This window comes from Carassius gibelio, chromosome A12 (assembly GCF_023724105.1).
Source record: "Carassius gibelio isolate Cgi1373 ecotype wild population from Czech Republic chromosome A12, carGib1.2-hapl.c, whole genome shotgun sequence".
NCBI classification, from domain to species: domain Eukaryota; kingdom Metazoa; phylum Chordata; class Actinopteri; order Cypriniformes; family Cyprinidae; genus Carassius; species Carassius gibelio.
The window spans coordinates 18,704,511-18,721,143 of record NC_068382.1 but is presented as its reverse complement, the minus strand read 5'-3'; the positions used below and the strand labels follow the sequence as shown (position 1 = coordinate 18,721,143).

The 16,633-nt window shown below is 38.2% G+C and overlaps 3 protein-coding genes across 11 annotated transcripts in view; 1 reads left to right on the top strand and 2 right to left on the bottom strand.

The window, feature by feature from the left end:
- Positions 1-237: 237 nt before the first annotated feature.
- Positions 238-4,001, top strand: LOC128025386 (serine/arginine-rich splicing factor 2). Of its 7 annotated transcripts, XR_008186142.1 has the most exons (5): positions 238-744; positions 1,521-1,839; positions 2,419-2,556; positions 3,071-3,158; positions 3,587-4,001. XR_008186142.1 is itself a non-coding variant. In XM_052611712.1 (3 exons), exons 1-2 carry the CDS (start codon positions 389-391, stop codon positions 1,825-1,827), a joined length of 663 nt encoding a protein of 220 aa, XP_052467672.1. In that variant the 5' UTR covers positions 238-388; the 3' UTR covers positions 1,828-1,839; positions 3,071-4,001. The 7 variants fall into 7 exon arrangements, 3 of the variants coding, with proteins under 3 accessions (XP_052467672.1, XP_052467673.1, XP_052467671.1); XR_008186140.1 differs by lacking the exon at positions 2,419-2,556; XR_008186141.1 differs by having other exon boundaries at positions 3,071-4,001.
- Positions 3,452-8,812, bottom strand: habp2 (hyaluronan binding protein 2). The gene is made up of 14 exons (XM_052611710.1): positions 8,655-8,812; positions 8,524-8,557; positions 8,327-8,425; positions 8,116-8,226; positions 7,911-8,027; positions 7,601-7,717; positions 6,986-7,139; positions 6,815-6,909; positions 6,455-6,686; positions 6,095-6,237; positions 5,099-5,233; positions 4,857-5,002; positions 4,536-4,713; positions 3,452-3,772 (listed from the first exon to the last, which is right to left on the bottom strand). The coding sequence occupies exons 1-13, from the start codon at positions 8,754-8,756 to the stop codon at positions 4,552-4,554; spliced, it is 1,647 nt and encodes a 548-aa protein (XP_052467670.1). The 5' UTR covers positions 8,757-8,812; the 3' UTR covers positions 3,452-3,772; positions 4,536-4,551.
- Positions 8,813-9,694: 882 nt separating this feature from the next.
- Positions 9,695-16,633, bottom strand: part of LOC128025381 (dynamin-binding protein) — a 46,584-nt gene continuing 39,645 nt past the window's right edge. For all 3 annotated transcript variants that reach the window (XM_052611701.1, XM_052611700.1, XM_052611702.1), the window contains 8 exons: positions 16,445-16,575; positions 16,259-16,363; positions 15,979-16,110; positions 14,949-15,281; positions 14,684-14,863; positions 12,378-12,576; positions 11,645-12,285; positions 9,695-10,873 (listed from right to left, as the gene is read on the bottom strand). In XM_052611701.1, the coding sequence (XP_052467661.1) occupies positions 10,688-10,873; positions 11,645-12,285; positions 12,378-12,576; positions 14,684-14,863; positions 14,949-15,281; positions 15,979-16,110; positions 16,259-16,363; positions 16,445-16,575 (1,907 nt within the window). In that variant the 3' untranslated portion in view covers positions 9,695-10,687. The remainder of the gene's footprint in view (positions 10,874-11,644; positions 12,286-12,377; positions 12,577-14,683; positions 14,864-14,948; positions 15,282-15,978; positions 16,111-16,258; positions 16,364-16,444; positions 16,576-16,633) is intronic.

The following is a 16,633-nucleotide window of genomic DNA, read 5'->3' as shown; positions in this document are numbered from 1 at the left end:
TGTGTGTGTGTGTGTGTTTCATTTGGGATGCTTAATTTTGGATTGAATGAGTATGGGTGACGTCAAATAAATGCTCGTTTGTTACATTTTGAACAACTGCTACTAAATAACAATTAAAACTCTGTTCCCAGTCAAGAGGAGCTTGTGAGATCAGGTCACCTGTAGTGTCACTTATAGACCAGAGGTGGCAGTGTTTCCTCTCCTTTCAAAGAAAATAAAAGCCGACCCCCACGGAACACGAACATCCGGTTACCGCCATTTTAGAGAGTTATCTGCTCTCGGCGTGTTTCTTTGGACGTTCCGAATGATTCGGTATTTTTCCTGAAAATCTTGCAAGCATCTGTTTTATTTTTCGCGTAATATACTGCAGTAGGGTTAGTGATTCAAGATGAGTTACGGCAGACCTCCGCCCGACGTCGAGGGCATGACATCTTTAAAAGTCGACAATCTGACGTACCGCACGTCCCCTGAAACACTGCGGCGGGTTTTCGAGAAGTACGGCCGAGTCGGGGACGTCTATATCCCGAGAGACCGGTACACAAAAGAGAGCCGCGGGTTCGCCTTTGTCCGTTTTCATGATAAGCGGGACGCGGAGGATGCGATGGACGCCATGGACGGCGCGCTGCTGGACGGCCGCGAGCTGCGCGTGCAGATGGCGCGATACGGGCGCCCGCCAGATTCACATTACAGCCGCCGTGGAGGCCCACCGAGGAGGTACGGGGGACATGGACGGAGAAGCCGAAGGTAAGGCCCGCATATGCAATTTCTTTTAATATTGTCATTTTTAAACCATTTTAAGTTAATGTTCTCGTTCAAAGGTCACATTTGAGGCCCTTAGGCCTCAAGAGCGCTAAACCACACGTGCTCAACTTCTTGTTTTGCTTACCGTACAAACGCGATGTTTTATCGCCCTAAATAACTTAATTCAGTAAGTCCTATTTACTTAATTCAGTAAATAGTTCCCCGTTTTATCGTGCCGTCGTATCTGGCGTTGTACCAAACAATCGCTCAACGTTGTGAACGAAGCAAAGTAACTTTACCGTTAATATTAGCAATTTGTGATCGAATGGTAATGGAGTCTTTTTCTTTTGAATCAATTTGTAATGTTTGGAAACCAAACCCATTCCTAGCGGATTTATTACAACATTCTCTGTAAAATATTTTTAAAATAAAAAAAAATACTTGGAGGTTACGTAATACCGTAACAAATGATTTTTTTTTAACCGAATTATTAGAAAGAACCGATTCTCTGAAGTGAATCAAACTTCCAATCATTGTGCTACGAGTTTTTGTTTGAATACGATAACGTGGTAATTATACTCGAATTACTGGTTATGAAGACAATAAAACATGACTGCATGCAAACACACGCGTTTTTGTTTGCTCCCATTTAAACGTGTATAAGCTACTCAGCTTTTAATTATAAAGACTTTTTGGTGTTTTGTAAGGCTGTAACACAGTGTTTGTTTCTCTATGCAAACAATATTCATGCTAATTTGTTCACGTTAATCTATTTTTAGCCGTAGTCCTAGGCGCAGGAGGCACAGCCGGTCTAGATCCAGAAGCCGTTCCCGTAGCAGATCCCGCTACAGCCGATCCAGATCCAGGTCCTACTCCCGTTCCCGATCCAAGTCCCGTTCCCGCTCCAAAACCCGCACACCACGCAGAAGCAAGTCCAAATCTCCTTCCAGGTCCCGTTCAAGGTCTAAGTCCAAGTCTCACTCCAGGAGCCATACTCCCAGATCAAACAAAGGATCCAAATCACGATCCAGATCGAGAAGCAGACCCAAATCTCCAGAGGACGCTGGAGCCACTGCTGAATCCTGAGCTGAAACATAGGTGAGCCTAATGCTTTGTATGAAGACATCCTGATTTTCTTGCAGCTGGGGGAATTTGTATCACCCAATAATTGTAATGACAAGTGCACTTAAATTTTTTTTAAATATAGTTAATGCTGCTAGTCATGAACTTCATTTAATTAAACTGATTAAAGCAGACCAGCTAATGACCACCATTATAACACAAGCCCAAAGTAGTTTAAAATAAATACTTGCGTGGCTCACTGATCATTTAAAATGGCTGCCTAAAATCTATTTAATGCCCCCCCCCCCCCCCCCCCCCCCCCCTTACTTTCCTCTTTCACTAAGTTCCATACATCTGCAGATGTAGTAGATCGGCAGATGCATTATCTCAAAGGAGGTTTCATGTATTACCCAAGTTTTGGGTTTACAGCATTTGTCTGGTTTCTCAGTTTCTGCATGACTTTAAGGGTTTATTTTTAACTTAAATCCTAAACCTCAGAACGGATGTTTGATTTGGAGCTGTCCTGGGTATGATACCGTAAGTATGTTTGTTTTGAAACGTGTACCAGCCAAAATCCATTGATTTTCATCTAAATGTGGAATTTTTTCCTCCAAGCTGCTGATTCCTGTTTGCAAAAGGAGTTTGGGGCAGTTTGAGAGCAGTTAGTGTGTGATCCGACCAATGGCTGCCTGCTGCTGATTGGCGGTTGCTATGGAGCAGGTCGGTCTCATTGAGTGTTGAGGTGGTGTTGAGGTACGTCTTCAGGACAATGGACTGAGACCTTTTCATCATCCTTGTCACAAACTCATGTCTATCGTGGCATAGGCAAAAGCGGGACGGATGTGGGGTGTTCTCAGAGCTAGTTTAAGCTGTCAGGCTGCTGGGTATCTGATTTTAACCGGTCTGTAACTTAGTACTTGAGTAATTGTTCTAACTGCCAATAAAGTGTACCTCAGCTTGCTGACACTTAAAATAGTTATGAGACATTAATTCCACCCTCAGGTTTGTTGGCTCTCTACCCATGAGTTTTCTCGCAGAACAAACATCAGGTACATGAGGTTCCTTGCAGAACAAAAATGAGGTCCATAGATTAATTTTAAACATGGCAAGATACTCGATGTGTGGAAAAGAGTGCCTGTTTGTTCTGTATAACTGAGGACCAGTTATCGAGCGTTGCGTAATATGCAATGCCTCGTTTTATGACGATTACTGTAAGACACCCTCTGCTTTGCTGTTTGAAATTAACTAACTTCTTCTTTTCTTCTAGATGATGTCAGCTGGTTGAATCTTCGAGGATCGCACCGAACAGATGTCCATCTGAGGATACTCAAATTATCCATATATCTGACCGAAAGGTTATTGTGATTTAGTCTAAATCTTTTAAATGACTAGTTTTTCTTTGTTGCCCACAATTGTTTTTGTCATACATTTGAATTTCTTGTGATATTAAATGATCTTTATGCCTAAATTGGGCTAATAGGTGAAATCACTTCTCTTTATTTTTGGTAGTTTGTTTTTTGTTTTTGAAACTCCCAGACTAAAGTAAGTTCATTTTTAATCAGATTTTTGTTCTTAATAAACGCTTATTATTGGACAATTTTGGATGTGAATATTTCTTTGATCTTAAAGGACTGGGTGGAGACAGAAATTTGGCCGCTAAAACCTTTATGTAAAACTGTGACATCATAAAGCTTGCTAACAGAGCAGGTGTTATGGTTTAAATGGAAAATTTAAGAATAACGTGATTGCTAATATTCTCTCTTGTGTATTTTCTATGCACTAGGCGCAGTTGCGTAGCAGTTGAGTTTTGCTGGTTAGCTGTTAAGGTGACGTGTTGCGGTGCAGAGTGCTTGGCTGTTTCCAGTATTCTCCTGATTGCTCCTGTGTAACGCCTTGATTTTCTTTCAATTTTGGCTGCAGCATTTATTCTTTTTGCAGAAAGATCCTGTCCAAGTCCTTTTGTGAAAACCTATAAGGCAGAAATCTGTGCTTATTTCACATCTCTGGGAGACTTCTATCATTTGTGACATGCTCACTTGACCATAATTTTCATGAAGAATAATAAAGGTTTTCTTTCTCTGAACATGGCTGATTTGATGTATACCTAATTTTTTAGTTTTTCACAGTGTCTCTTTATGTTTTGGTGTTAAGAAGCAAATTAAACCTTCAATAACTGGAAATAAACTGTTGATACAAAATATTTGTATTGTGCGACATTCATTGATTCATACTCAATGGGTTTTAATGAGATTAAAAATAAGAAATTTTATTTCAAAGTACGTTTGTCATCAAGATTTCCTAAACATTTTTACTTGGATATGTGTACAAACACGTTGATTTATTAACAACTTGACTTTGAAAATTTTACAAAAGGCAAAATAAGTAATGAGATTAAGTTAGTATTTAAATATATTTTAATCATACTGTTAAGAATTTATGCAAGAATTCTATTTTTTTAATCAAAGGTATGGGTCTGCGGTTTAAAAAGGCTTATCCAGTCATTAAGTCTGCATAAACTGCCCCAGTAACCATGCCAAAATCAATCCATAACCGTGAAATTTTTTTTTTTGGCAGTCCGTTACACTCCGATGGGAAAATGTCACTACTTCCCTTTGATTTTGATATGAACATGAATCACAAAAGTGACATTGAAAGAACTATTTTTAATTGGTCTGCTGCCTAATGATATACACATGCATACATTTTTTTTATTTTTTTCATTGAACTCAAACCTTTTGAGTAGACATCCTAAACTGCTCGCATCTTTTCATTGATCCAGTCAAGAAACTTGGTGACACGGGCATAGATACCGGGCCTGTTCTTCTTGCCACAGCTGTCACCCCAACTCACCACACCATAGATGTAATGAGTCTCATTTTTCTGACAAACCAGGGGTCCACCAGAGTCACCCTATAAAAAGAAAACCATTTATTAAAAAAATTAAATACTGCGCCATCAGTTTGCACAATCATTTTAAATGAGATTTAGTGTTTGATGTATATTAATACAATTTTCACTGAAAGACAAAAAACTAATTTGAGATTGGAGCACACCTGACAGGAGTCAATCTTTCCCTGCATATATCCAGCACACATCATGGAATCATCCATTCTGTTCCCGTAGACATTACGAGACATACAACGCTTCTGAGAGATTAAGAGAACTTTGGCATCCAGCAGCTGAGGAGAGACGGCATGATCTGGAAGAAAGAGTAATAGATAGATGACAGATATTCTCAGAGGCAGGTGTGGCTATGGTGAATGTCTACAATGAAATTTGAATATGGAAACCACACCTTTCTCAGTGGCTCCATAGCCTGATATGGTGCACATAGTTTTATCAGGGAATGAATCCGTGGGAAGACATGCTGCCCTAACGGACCTGGTCTCATTGGCGCACCTTCCATTTATTGCCTTTAGTTTCAGCAGGGCTGGTAGAGATGAGAAACAAAAGCACTGTGAGTTGGATACACGTTATCACATAAGTGAGTTACATAAATTGTGACATAACTGGTTTAAAAAAGATGCTAATACTACTTTAAGCTGTTCACAATGCCCTTTGCCCTGGGATGTCTTTTTTTTTAACCTCCAGTAAAACTAGGCTACTGTATGGTTCATTTGCATTGTTTTTTAATCATTCAATGTAACAAAAATTTAAATCAGCATAAAATGAAAATTCACCCATTTTATTGATCTTAAGGCGGTTTACACAAAGAATGCTAAATATAACTATCGATATAACTTATTTTTTTAATAATTCACACACCGCAACAAGGATAACAACACAGATCAACAATTCTAATCACTTACATTTTTTTTTTTTTTTTTGGATGAACGATAAAAAACATTGACACCCATAATCCATACACAGCACATGGCATAATTGCAGCACACACTTACAATAAACTGACAATTATTATTGTGTTGGTGTGGACACTAGTTATAGTTATCACTCTTAAACCTGAATGTTATTATTATTTTTACTTTTTAATCAAAATCTTATAACTTGCTATCATGTTAATACAATTAAGGATATAGACACAACCAATAACAATATTAAAATGGGATTTACAAATGTACAGTCTATAAACTCCAAAATTGAATACATAAGATTATTTCCAAACAGAAGTTGGATATTTTTCTTTTACCCTATAACAGCTATGATGGACTGAATGATAGAATTATTGACATGGCAAGTTAGAATGATAGAATACAGAACAGACTAAAATAAAACGAGATCGGTAGATAGATAGATAGATAGATAATGTTCACTTAGCGAGTTAATTACTGACCTATATCATTATACAGGGCTTCAGGAGTCTCTGTATAGTTCTCATGAACCATGATTTTCTCCACCTCAAGAAACTGTTTTGCAGGATCATCTTTCTCCAGGTTCACACCACCCATCTCCACCCTTACCTCCTCGTTCTCATCACTGCCATGATCATGCAAACCATACAAACATAGTTTATCAAACTGATATTTGTTGCATATACCCCTCAAAGGCAAAACTACTGTAAAAACCGAGTGCAAAATCATCAAGATTCAATATAATTTAATTTATAACTTAAAGAAAACATAAAATTATAGTAAGAGTTATCTAATTGAACATTACATAGACCTAATGCAACACCAGCACCCCCCTAACTTACATGCAGTGGGCCGCAGTTAGGACCCAGCAGGAGTCAATAAGGGTTCCTCCACAGTTGTGGCTGAAGGATATGTTAGAGCCCTTGGGACGGACCTGAAATGAGACCTGCCAGGGATGGGCTGCAGGCAGAGACTTCCTCCCACCAAATATCCTTGGGGCTATCATACTAGCCTGGATCTTTCCACAGTCAGAAAACTGCAGTTTTTCAGGGGCTCTGGAGGGTTTTACTGGTTCTGTCAGAGTTAATAAGGTAAATAAGTATATGATATCATTAACACCGACTGCTAGAGCGGACTGAAGAACATGTGTTTCTGTTTTTGCATTATATAGAAGAGAGAAAAAATAGAAGGAAATTCTGTGCCTGGTTCAGAGCATGGTTTGGCATTACAGTAATCCCACCGGAGATTCCCCTTATCATTCACAAAGCACCAGGGCTCCCGGTCTCCATCCGGATTTCTTTATTGGCAAAAATTGTTAAGGGAACATGTTATACCACAATTCATTGTGAGATTTACTAAAACCAACTTCTAACCTGCAGTAATTGTGGGCTCCAATGGTCTCATTCCCTTCAAACTCCTTGAAGGGAATCCGATAGTAGTTCCATGGTAAACATTCAATTTCTTCCACTGTCTGACTGACAAAACCTATATAGGATTCCCCATTTCCCTCATAACAATCATTTGGACCTGAATACAAAATTACATTATGTGTTTATAACATTATTCCATCTAGTTTATGAGGTTATTTAAAGCTACAATATATTATTTTTTGCCCTCTAGTGGTTGATTCATACACCTACATAAGTTATGTTGCCATGTTCATGCGATTGTCACTTAAAACATCAAAACTTTCCCAATAACTACAGACTAATATGTGAAAAATATGTCTTATGAGCAGGTACGTCGTGACTTGTTGAAATAATTTGTTTTAAAATAACGTTTCCCATTTTCCGTAAAATCCGTCCCAGACAACTCTAAAATACAAAACAAATTATTATAGGCTAACCATAGTGATTTAGACAAAAACATAGTTTTTGATGTACTGGCACATTACTTAAATATAATTAAGGAAAAAGTTAGTGTAGCTTTAAAATACCATTTGGTTTGGTATAAAATAAATGAAAAAAAAAAAAAAAAAAGTTTATTACCAACTTGGCAGAACCTCCCACTGTAATTTTCAGGACATGTGCATGTGAAACTGGCTCTGGTACGACCTTTAACACACTTTCCTCCATTCAGGCATGGACTCGGGTCACAAGCAGAGGCTAATATTGCAAACATAAGTATAAAAGCAATTAAAAAGACACTACAGTCTGACATAGACCTGTTTTAATGAACTCATTAATAATCACTAAACTCTCATCATTACTACTGAAAAAACAAAAAAACAAAAAAACAAGTTTGAAACACTGAAAAGTAATTTGCTATATCTCAGATATGGAAGACATGAAAGCTCACCTTTCTTGCACGTAGGGGGTGTATAGGGAGGGCGGCATTTGCATTCATAAAATGGGGCTTCATAAGTTCTGACACAATCACCATGACCACACTTCACTTTCTTACACACGTTCCTCTCTAGAAGATTCCAACATGAAAACTCAAGAACGATACCAACTCTTACTGATTAATAATTATTGTTAGGTATAGCTTATTAAGATCTCACCATCCTGGCACTTTTTGCCAATGTAAGGCTCTTTACAGATGCATCTGAAGCCGCCACTCTCTAGGACCTCGCATACTCCGTTGTTCTGGCATGGATTTGGATCACACACTTCTACAGACGTATTGAACATGATCAGCGTACATGTTTGTGAGCACCCAAACTAACCCCTTTAATACCTTTGCACTGTCTACTTAAGTACTTAAGTTCTTGCCTGGTTCATCAAAGAAGGAAAAAATCCAATCAATGCTTTCATTAATTTCGGCTGAGGATATTTCCCCCGTGGTGTCAGTAACAGTATAGTCATTTATTTCTGTCAAGGGGGCGAGAGAGTAATTATGATGACATGCATAAATGAATAACCTTGCAAACGCATAAACAGACACCAACCAAAATGTTAAGACTTCTCACCATCAAATAAAGTTAAAATCTCATCCAAAAGACCCTGAAAGATTTGACACAATTTCATTCAAATCGCAGTATAATATCACTCAATTAAGCATATATGATTAAGCGATTTATAGTTTCACATGGTTACATACCGGTGCTGCTTGGACTGGCAAAGTGAGGCCAGAAAGACTCATCAGAAGCAGAATCACAGTTAACATGATTTCAGGAGTAAAAGGTGCATAATCAAACACCATAAGTCACTTGTCTATATTGTGGACAGTAAATATGTTGACATGTATGAGGATGACCCTGGACCCTTTTCTATGCTTACTATCTAGCAATCATTACCTAACAGCATTGATTTTCTGTGTTCTGGCCAGTGAGCCTCACTAGATATGCACTACAACAATATTGTAGCTCAATTTAATTTTAATGTGAACTGATGCCGGTGTGTGAGTGTGTGTTTATATATATATTCTAATCCTAAAATTCTAAAATAATTCTAAAAACAAATCACAACAACCTGTTGTGCAGTATTTGTACATTGATCCACAGTGTTATTGACAAATCAAAGATATTAGGTCAGTTACCCGGCAGTGTTTACTCTTGAGAAGGTCTTTGCTACGGTTTTAGAAAACAACTGACAATAGTGAAAAAAATTATTTCATCTTTCATTTTTAATTTATTCCAGTTTTGTTTAATAGAAATGATTGTTAATACAGCAATAAAAATACATTTTGTATTTATTTAAGGGTGTAACTGAATTCTGTTCATTTAAACATAATTTTAAGAAAAACAATAATCTGAACATTGTGTTAAAATCAGTACTGCCAAATATTTCCAAACTGGTACTACCATAATCTGTAACTGTAAGATATTGAATGTGAAAGTGACATGACGTGTAGGTGTCCCACAGTTGGAATTTCTGTATTTACCCCATTCAAGTGCACACAAACAGCAGTGAGCGGTGAAAACACACATACACACACACACGCTTGGGGATACAGTGGTTTGCACTAATGTCTCACCTCAGTCATTGCATTGAAGTTGGAAAAGAGTGCTGTACAATCACTCCCCCCACCTAAAACCTAACCCTCACGGTACCGAGACATTTCGGTTACAAGTCAGACTCTCTAACTATTAGGCCATGACTGATATAATTTTAAGGCCAAGACAATACATAACAAGCAACTGTTTTTCTACTGATTTCTTTTTTATTTTAAAGAGGAGAAATGGATCAGTTCACACTGGAGTGCAGGAGTTAATTCTCAGTATATACAGCATGAGAGATAAATATTCAGAGTTCTGTTGGTGCAATGAGCTCACAGGTGCCTTGAACTCCCTCACAATGGCTCAACACATCAATATTAACTTGTAAATGCATTCAAGTGCAAGTGGCAAACTTAATGCTGTCAAAAAGTAAAAAGGTAGAAAACACTGTACCTTACAAAAAGTGTCTTTTGCATTTCATTCATATTTTCAGCAATATGATATGGTCACCAGTGGTGATACTGTCATCATCTGAGAGCCCCAATGGGGAATAAATCCAAACACTTCATATGGATTATTTTGTTCACATTCACTGAAACCCAGTAAAATCTTTTTTCTCCCTTGAGGTGCACTGTGATTGTCAGATGAAGGAAGGCAACATCTCAAAACACTCCACAAACAAACACTCATTCTTGCACTCTTATTTACAGGCAACACTGTCATCGCCAGTCCTGGAATATCAATCCCATCAGTCTACGTCCAGTGTGAATCGCACATGCCCAATACAATTCCTCCACTCCACTCCTACACATCAAAAGAGATCTACACTCTCTACGGAGCAATTAAGTGCAAACACTGTAAAAGGAGTATCCAAGAACAACAGAACATGTCAGATCACTGAATCCAACAACAATCTGCCTCTCGGTCCAAACTATTTATTTTTTCTCTCCCATTATTTTAAATTCCACATACACCATCCTCTATGACCACTAGGAGTCAGGAGTTACATTCATTGACTGAAGTCAATATGGAGGGGATTTTTTTTGTTCATCAGTAGCAATGACAAGTTCACCACATCAGTGCATCTCCTCAATAGTTAAGGCACAATAACGTCCTTTTGTAGTGTTCTCCCTGTAATGAGTTGGTTTGTAGAGGTCTGGGGTAGTTGGGGATTGTTCTTGTACAAATGTCCATCTCATGTGTACTCAGATTTGCGAATGTAGTTGGATGGGATGTAACCCTTCCGTCCTCCTGCCTCCCCCAGCCACCACTCCTGGTTGCCATTCATGTCCTGGAACTCAAGGATTCGGACCTGCTGATTGGCTGAAATGCTGAGCTCGTTTGCACACCGTGCACTGAAGGAGTAAAGAGCGTAGTATATCTGAAAGAGAATATAAAGAAAGAAAATTAATAATAATCATTGACAAGAAGTAAAACCGGTTTAGTATTTTTATGATAATTATTACTATTACTATTAATTCACATACCAAATTGTTGATTAACATGGTGGTATAGCAATATCAGGAAGTGACGGAAGGTTTTTAAATCAAAACATAAAATCAAAACTGAACCTAATTATATGAAGAACCACGAATGTCAAATAATGTGGTTTTATTATTTTGTAACACACTTATATATATTATATATATATATATTATATATATATTATATTTGTTAAATTATATGTATTTTTATAGTTTAATTATATAAAATCATTATTTTAAATGATTTCATTTCCTAATTACTATAAGGTTCAAATTATTAATTTGTACACAAAGTTTTAAAAGTTTAAATGGTGTAACAACTAACTAATAATAACTAATAAGGAGAAGATTTTCAACATAAGACAAAGCTGAACTTATTAATATAAAGACGTTATCGAAGATTTTAAATGATGGTTTAATACATTCTTTTATATTATATTATACATTTATTACAAATTAATTTTCTTTTTTGTAATTGCATTTCTCTATTTAAAATGACTTATTATTTTAAATCATTTCAATTATTTAAATGGCATACAATTAATGCATGCAATGTTACTTAACATGTCATATTCTAATTTGTTACATACTGGAATTACAATCTACAATCTAAAGTATGCAATCACTGAATTCTGGACTGATCTAGTTCTGTGTGCAGTATGACATACCTGCTGTCCATCTAGCTCACGTTCAGGCTCTGGATCTATATACTCCTCGGGAGGGTACTCGGGCATCCTCTGCTGTACCGAATAATCTCCATTTTGTCTCAGCTTTGAGTCATGGTACCTCGAAGATGGTTCATACCTGGAGTTCTTACTGGAGGGACAAGAATCTGTCTCAGAGAAGTCTGAAGTGTCTCTGTGATTGGTAGGAGTGTTTTTATCAGAGTCTAACGCATCTCTGTGATTGGTGGAATTTTTGTAGGAGGGCTCTGAGTGTTCCCTGTTTTTTCGAGAGGCTGTCTCGGACAGTTCTTTGTGATTGGGAGAGTTTCTGAAGGTGGGGTCGAGGGAATCCCTCTGACTGGAGGAAGAGTAGTTAGTTGAAGAAGCCTCTCTGTTTTTTCTCGGAGTGCTCTCTTGATTCGGGAGAGTGTGTGATTGGTTTGGAGGCGTCGCCGTTGTGAAGCTGACAGTCGATGTCTCCTGGTTGAAAGTCAGAGTGCTGTTACTACTCTGCCGTGAGAACATGGGAGAGGATCCACTGTAGCCCGACTCATTTGATGATTGGCTCTCAATGGAAACATCCGACTGACTCCTGCGTGGATTGTAGAGCTTTAAGAAGGAGCTATACACAAAGCCCTTCGTAACTGAAGGAGAGAGAGAAAAAAAGTGTGTTCAGGCCGAATGTATTTTAGGAGGTGATGACACATGTATCACATACAGATAACACGTTACAAACCTCCATTGTCTATTAGCCAGCGGTTCTGGCTGCCCATGGGGTCTTGCTGCTTGATGACACCCACTATGTCTCCCTCCAGTACAGACACGTCCAAGTCCTGTGCTGCGTTGAAATTTCTCTCAGCCTGGTAGAGTTTCTCTGGCCCGTATCTTGTCAGAAGCCCAGCGCGGTGCTCATCCGTCTGCAGCACGTAGTTTGGCTGCAAAATCAGACAGAAATGAGGAACAGAAAGAGAGGAGAATGAATGACAGACAGAAATGTGTCATTCCTAAACCACGGTTGACTGTGTGCTGTTTAAAGCGACCTACAGTGGCTTACCGTATTTTTCAGACTATAAGTCGCACCTGAGTATAAGGTGCATCAGTCCAAAAATACGTCAAGATGAGGACAAAAACATATATAAGTCACACTGGACTATAAATCGCATTTATTTAGAACCAAGAGAAAACATTACCATCTACAGCTGTATGTTTTCAGGGAGAGGCTACAGGAGCAGCATAGAGCGCCCTCTTGTGGCTGGAGATGGTAATGTTTTCTCTTGGTTCATGTCTCTTAGTTCATTTGATAAATAAGTCGCACCTGACTATGAGTCGCAGGACCAGCCTATAGTCCGGAAAATACTGTAATTGTCTGGACTTTCAGACTGACTAGTTGCAAAGGGTCTAAAACAGCTTAAAACTGGCCTTATCAGTTAACCACTTTGGTTTAACCTGTTTTTAATCTCGGTTTAAGCTGTTTTTTAATAAAAGAATAAAGGAGATGTAAAACTAACTACTGTTATTGCAAAGAAACATTGTAAGTATTATTTATATACTATTATATACTATTTTTTTTTTTTGCATTTGAACTTGTTTACATTTGAATAATGTTATGTGTTTTTGTTTTTCATATTTCTATTTAACTTTAATTATTTTTTTATTTACTTAACCTAAACTTATTTTATTTGAATTAGTAGACAAGCAAATATATTTTTTACTTTATTTAATTTAGTTTTTTATGCTTGCTTTTCATCTAATATTTATATTTTACTTGAGCTTTATTTAAACTAATTGTCATTCTTATCCTTATTCGTTTTACACTTTATGTTTTATAATGATTTTTTAATTAAAGTAATTTTTTTTTAGCACTTTACCTTAAACTTTACATTTACATTTATTTATTTTAGCTGACGCTTTTATCCAAAGCGACTTACAATTGCTATATATGTCAGAGGTCGCATGCCTCTGGAGCAACTAGGGGTTAAGTGTCTTGCTCAGGGACACATTGGTGTCTCACAGTGGATTCTCACAAGGCATGTGTCTCATCCAATGCGCCAACACCAACCCAAACTTATTTTATTTCAGTTAGTTGTCAAGGCAATATAGTTCTAATCTTCATTTAAGTTTTTTTTTATTTTTTTTTATCTAATACCTTCATTTTATTTGAGCTTAACAATTTTGAACAGTTTTAAGCCCTATTCGGACGGGACTAGTTTTCCAGGGGGTCGTTAGAGAAATCTCCGTTTCACAGACGTACTTGTTGATTTTAATCCCGTCCGAATCTGCCACGTCTGTGTTTTTCTCACACAACCTCTGTGATAATTCCAGAGCAAATTACCTACTGTTTTTCAGCAAACTCAGTGATCCTCTGAGAAAACTAATCCCGTCCGAATGCGAATGTCTGTGATTGCCGGTGATATTTTATTTCACAACGCGTTTCCTTGTGTGTTTTGGCCAACGTGAATTACCGTAGATGCTCTTACCGTGCGGATGTTTGATATATTTGCTTAGCGGCAAATAAATAATAATAAAAAAATAATACAAATAATAAAATCAAGATCAAGATCGCGTAAACTGTTAATACCGGCTATTGTAATATCAGCATCAGGTAAGATTACTCACGTTCATTTATGTACTCAGTTACATAATGTTTTAATTAAATTTAATAATAAAAAAGAAAAAGAAAAAAGGAAAACAAGTTAAACTAAAGGAACCACACATTACTATGGTTTTGTTATACTAGCCATCTAGTATTTATTGTGTAATAATACTAAGGCAGTCATTCTGAATGAATTAAATGCACGCATACAGAGCGCGTGATCTCTGTGACGCCCAGATGCACAATACAGACCCTCCCACCTCTGTAATAAACACGGAGATAGTCCCGTCCGAATTGGTACATGAAAATCACAGACGTCAGGTGGTAAGAATCGAAACTCAAACGTAGTTTAGAAAACTAGTCCCGTCCGAATAGTGCTTTAGACAACATTGTTAAAAAAAAAAAAAAACCCTGTCTGTTCTGGTTCAGGATGCATTAGGAAAACTCACAGGGCCTTGTTTCTTCGAGTTCTGCTTCTCCAGAGTCTTCCTGTCAAAAGGCTTGCGTACAGTTGTTGTGGGAAGATTATCGGGAAAGAAACTAAAGCTCTGAAGAAAATCCAAGACACGGGTGTGCTCCTCCTGGAACAAGGACACCAGATTTCCCTCTGTACCACCCAAACCAGACAGCTAGGGAGATGTAAACACACAAAAGAATGAAGAAAGCCGAAAATTCACAGGATTATTATGGAGCATGCTAAAACTATGTCTTCACCTGCAGCAGTGGTGAAAGCTCTCCCAGCGTGAGTGCAATGAAGTCTCTCTGGGCCTGGGTGAAGCCCCTCACGCAGCTGGTGAACAGATCCTCGGCTGCGCGGTGGAACTTGGGCAGCTCATCCAGCAGCTGGGCGTTCAGAGCTTCGTAGTTATTTCTCGCCGTCTGCAGCTCCTCCTGCACACGCTTGTCCTTCAGCCTCTCTGCACGCTCCTTACAGTTGTCATAGTCCAGCAGCTTGTCTCTACGTTTCTGGATTAGTTTGTGGGGACCGGCGAACATATTGAGCAGCTGGGTGAGGGGAGTGATGACTAGGGCTTCTGTCCTCTCCTTCTGCTCAAAGACATTAAGAAACGAGTCGAGACATAGTTCATGCCAATATCATGAATGGGGGAAAAAAATACAATTGTACAAAATAATACAAGTGGAATAACTACTAAGAAAACAAAACAACATGTATGTTACATAGTGCCCCAAGTCAAAAAAGCCCTTCTGTTTGGCCTGTTTTGTCATCCACCAAATGTAAATCATTTAGTCTATTCATTAAGAAATGTGTATGAAAACACTTAACTAATGTTAATAATGACTATCGTATTTTTCGGACTATAAGTCGCACCTGAGTATAAGTCGCATCAGTCCAAAAATACGTCATGATGAGGAAAAAAAACATATATAAGTTCACTGGACTATGACTCGCATTTATTTAGAACCAAGAACCAAGAGAAAACATTACCGTCTACAGCCACGAGATGGCGCTCTATGTCTTCAGTGTAGACTACAGGAGCACTGAGCAGCATAGAGCGTCCTCTCGTGGCTGGAGATGGTAATGTTTTCTCTTGGTTCATTTCTCTCTGTTCATGTCAAATTAATTTTGATAAATAAGTCGCACCTGACTATAAGTCGCAGGACCAGCCAAACTATGAAAAAAAGTGCGACTTACAGTCCGGAAAATACGGTACTTAAATCAACTGATTGCTGCTTAATACGTTTTTCACTATGAAAGGTAATGTGAGGTAATTTTGGTACTCACAAACTCCGTGAACTGTTTGTCGCTAATGCATCGATGAGCTCTTTGAAACCGTTCAGGGTCCACATGCTGTTGCCGTTCTGTGTAGATGTCACAGAAACTGATGGCGGCCAGAACCTTAACCGAGGTGGACTCCTATTGGATATAAAAGGGTCCGGCAAAATTACTTCATATACTGAATCGAAAAGCAAATTTGCTCACGAAAAACAAAAAACGGTCAAAATGAAATTGGAAGCATATGGGAAGATCAGTAAAGAACGAAGGCAGAGAATAATTTCAATACCCTTATATGCTGCAGATAGAGGGAGATGTCCCTGATGAAGGATTTGATGAGCCGCTCCTGGAGTCTGAATCGTTTCTCAGCATCATCGAAAGCTTCATCTTTGATCTAAGAAGGAATAAAGAGCAGTTTGGTTAACACAACACAATCGGTAATACAATCGGTTCGGTAATAGCTGTGCCAGTGTACCTGAGATGAGATCCCAGTCAGGTGCTTTAAATGGCTGCTCACTCTGTTAGACTTCTTGATGATAGAGTGCATACTCAACTTTGAGATCTTGTCAATGAGTCGGTCTTCATCGCCTTTGCGGTACTTCACCACTATAGACAACAGATGGTGCTGATGAGTTAGGGATCAAACTCACAGCCAGATAGCAGA

What these genes read in the sequence shown, in the direction of transcription:
- habp2 (XM_052611710.1), bottom strand. Translation starts at nt 8,756, where the DNA reads ATGGTGTTTGATTATGCACCTTTTACTCCTGAAATCATGTTAACTGTG. An exon ending in TGGCAAAAAGTGCCAGGATG is followed by an intron (nt 8,028 to 8,115) that starts GTGAGATCTTAA and finishes GGAATCTTCTAG; the next exon opens with AGAGGAACGTGTGTAAGAAA. An exon ending in GAAAGATTGACTCCTGTCAG is followed by an intron (nt 4,714 to 4,856) that starts GTGTGCTCCAAT and finishes TTCTTTTTATAG; the next exon opens with GGTGACTCTGGTGGACCCCT.
- LOC128025386 (XM_052611712.1), top strand. Translation starts at nt 389, where the DNA reads ATGAGTTACGGCAGACCTCCGCCCGACGTCGAGGGCATGACATCTTTA. An exon ending in CATGGACGGAGAAGCCGAAG is followed by an intron (nt 745 to 1,520) that starts GTAAGGCCCGCA and finishes ATCTATTTTTAG; the next exon opens with CCGTAGTCCTAGGCGCAGGA.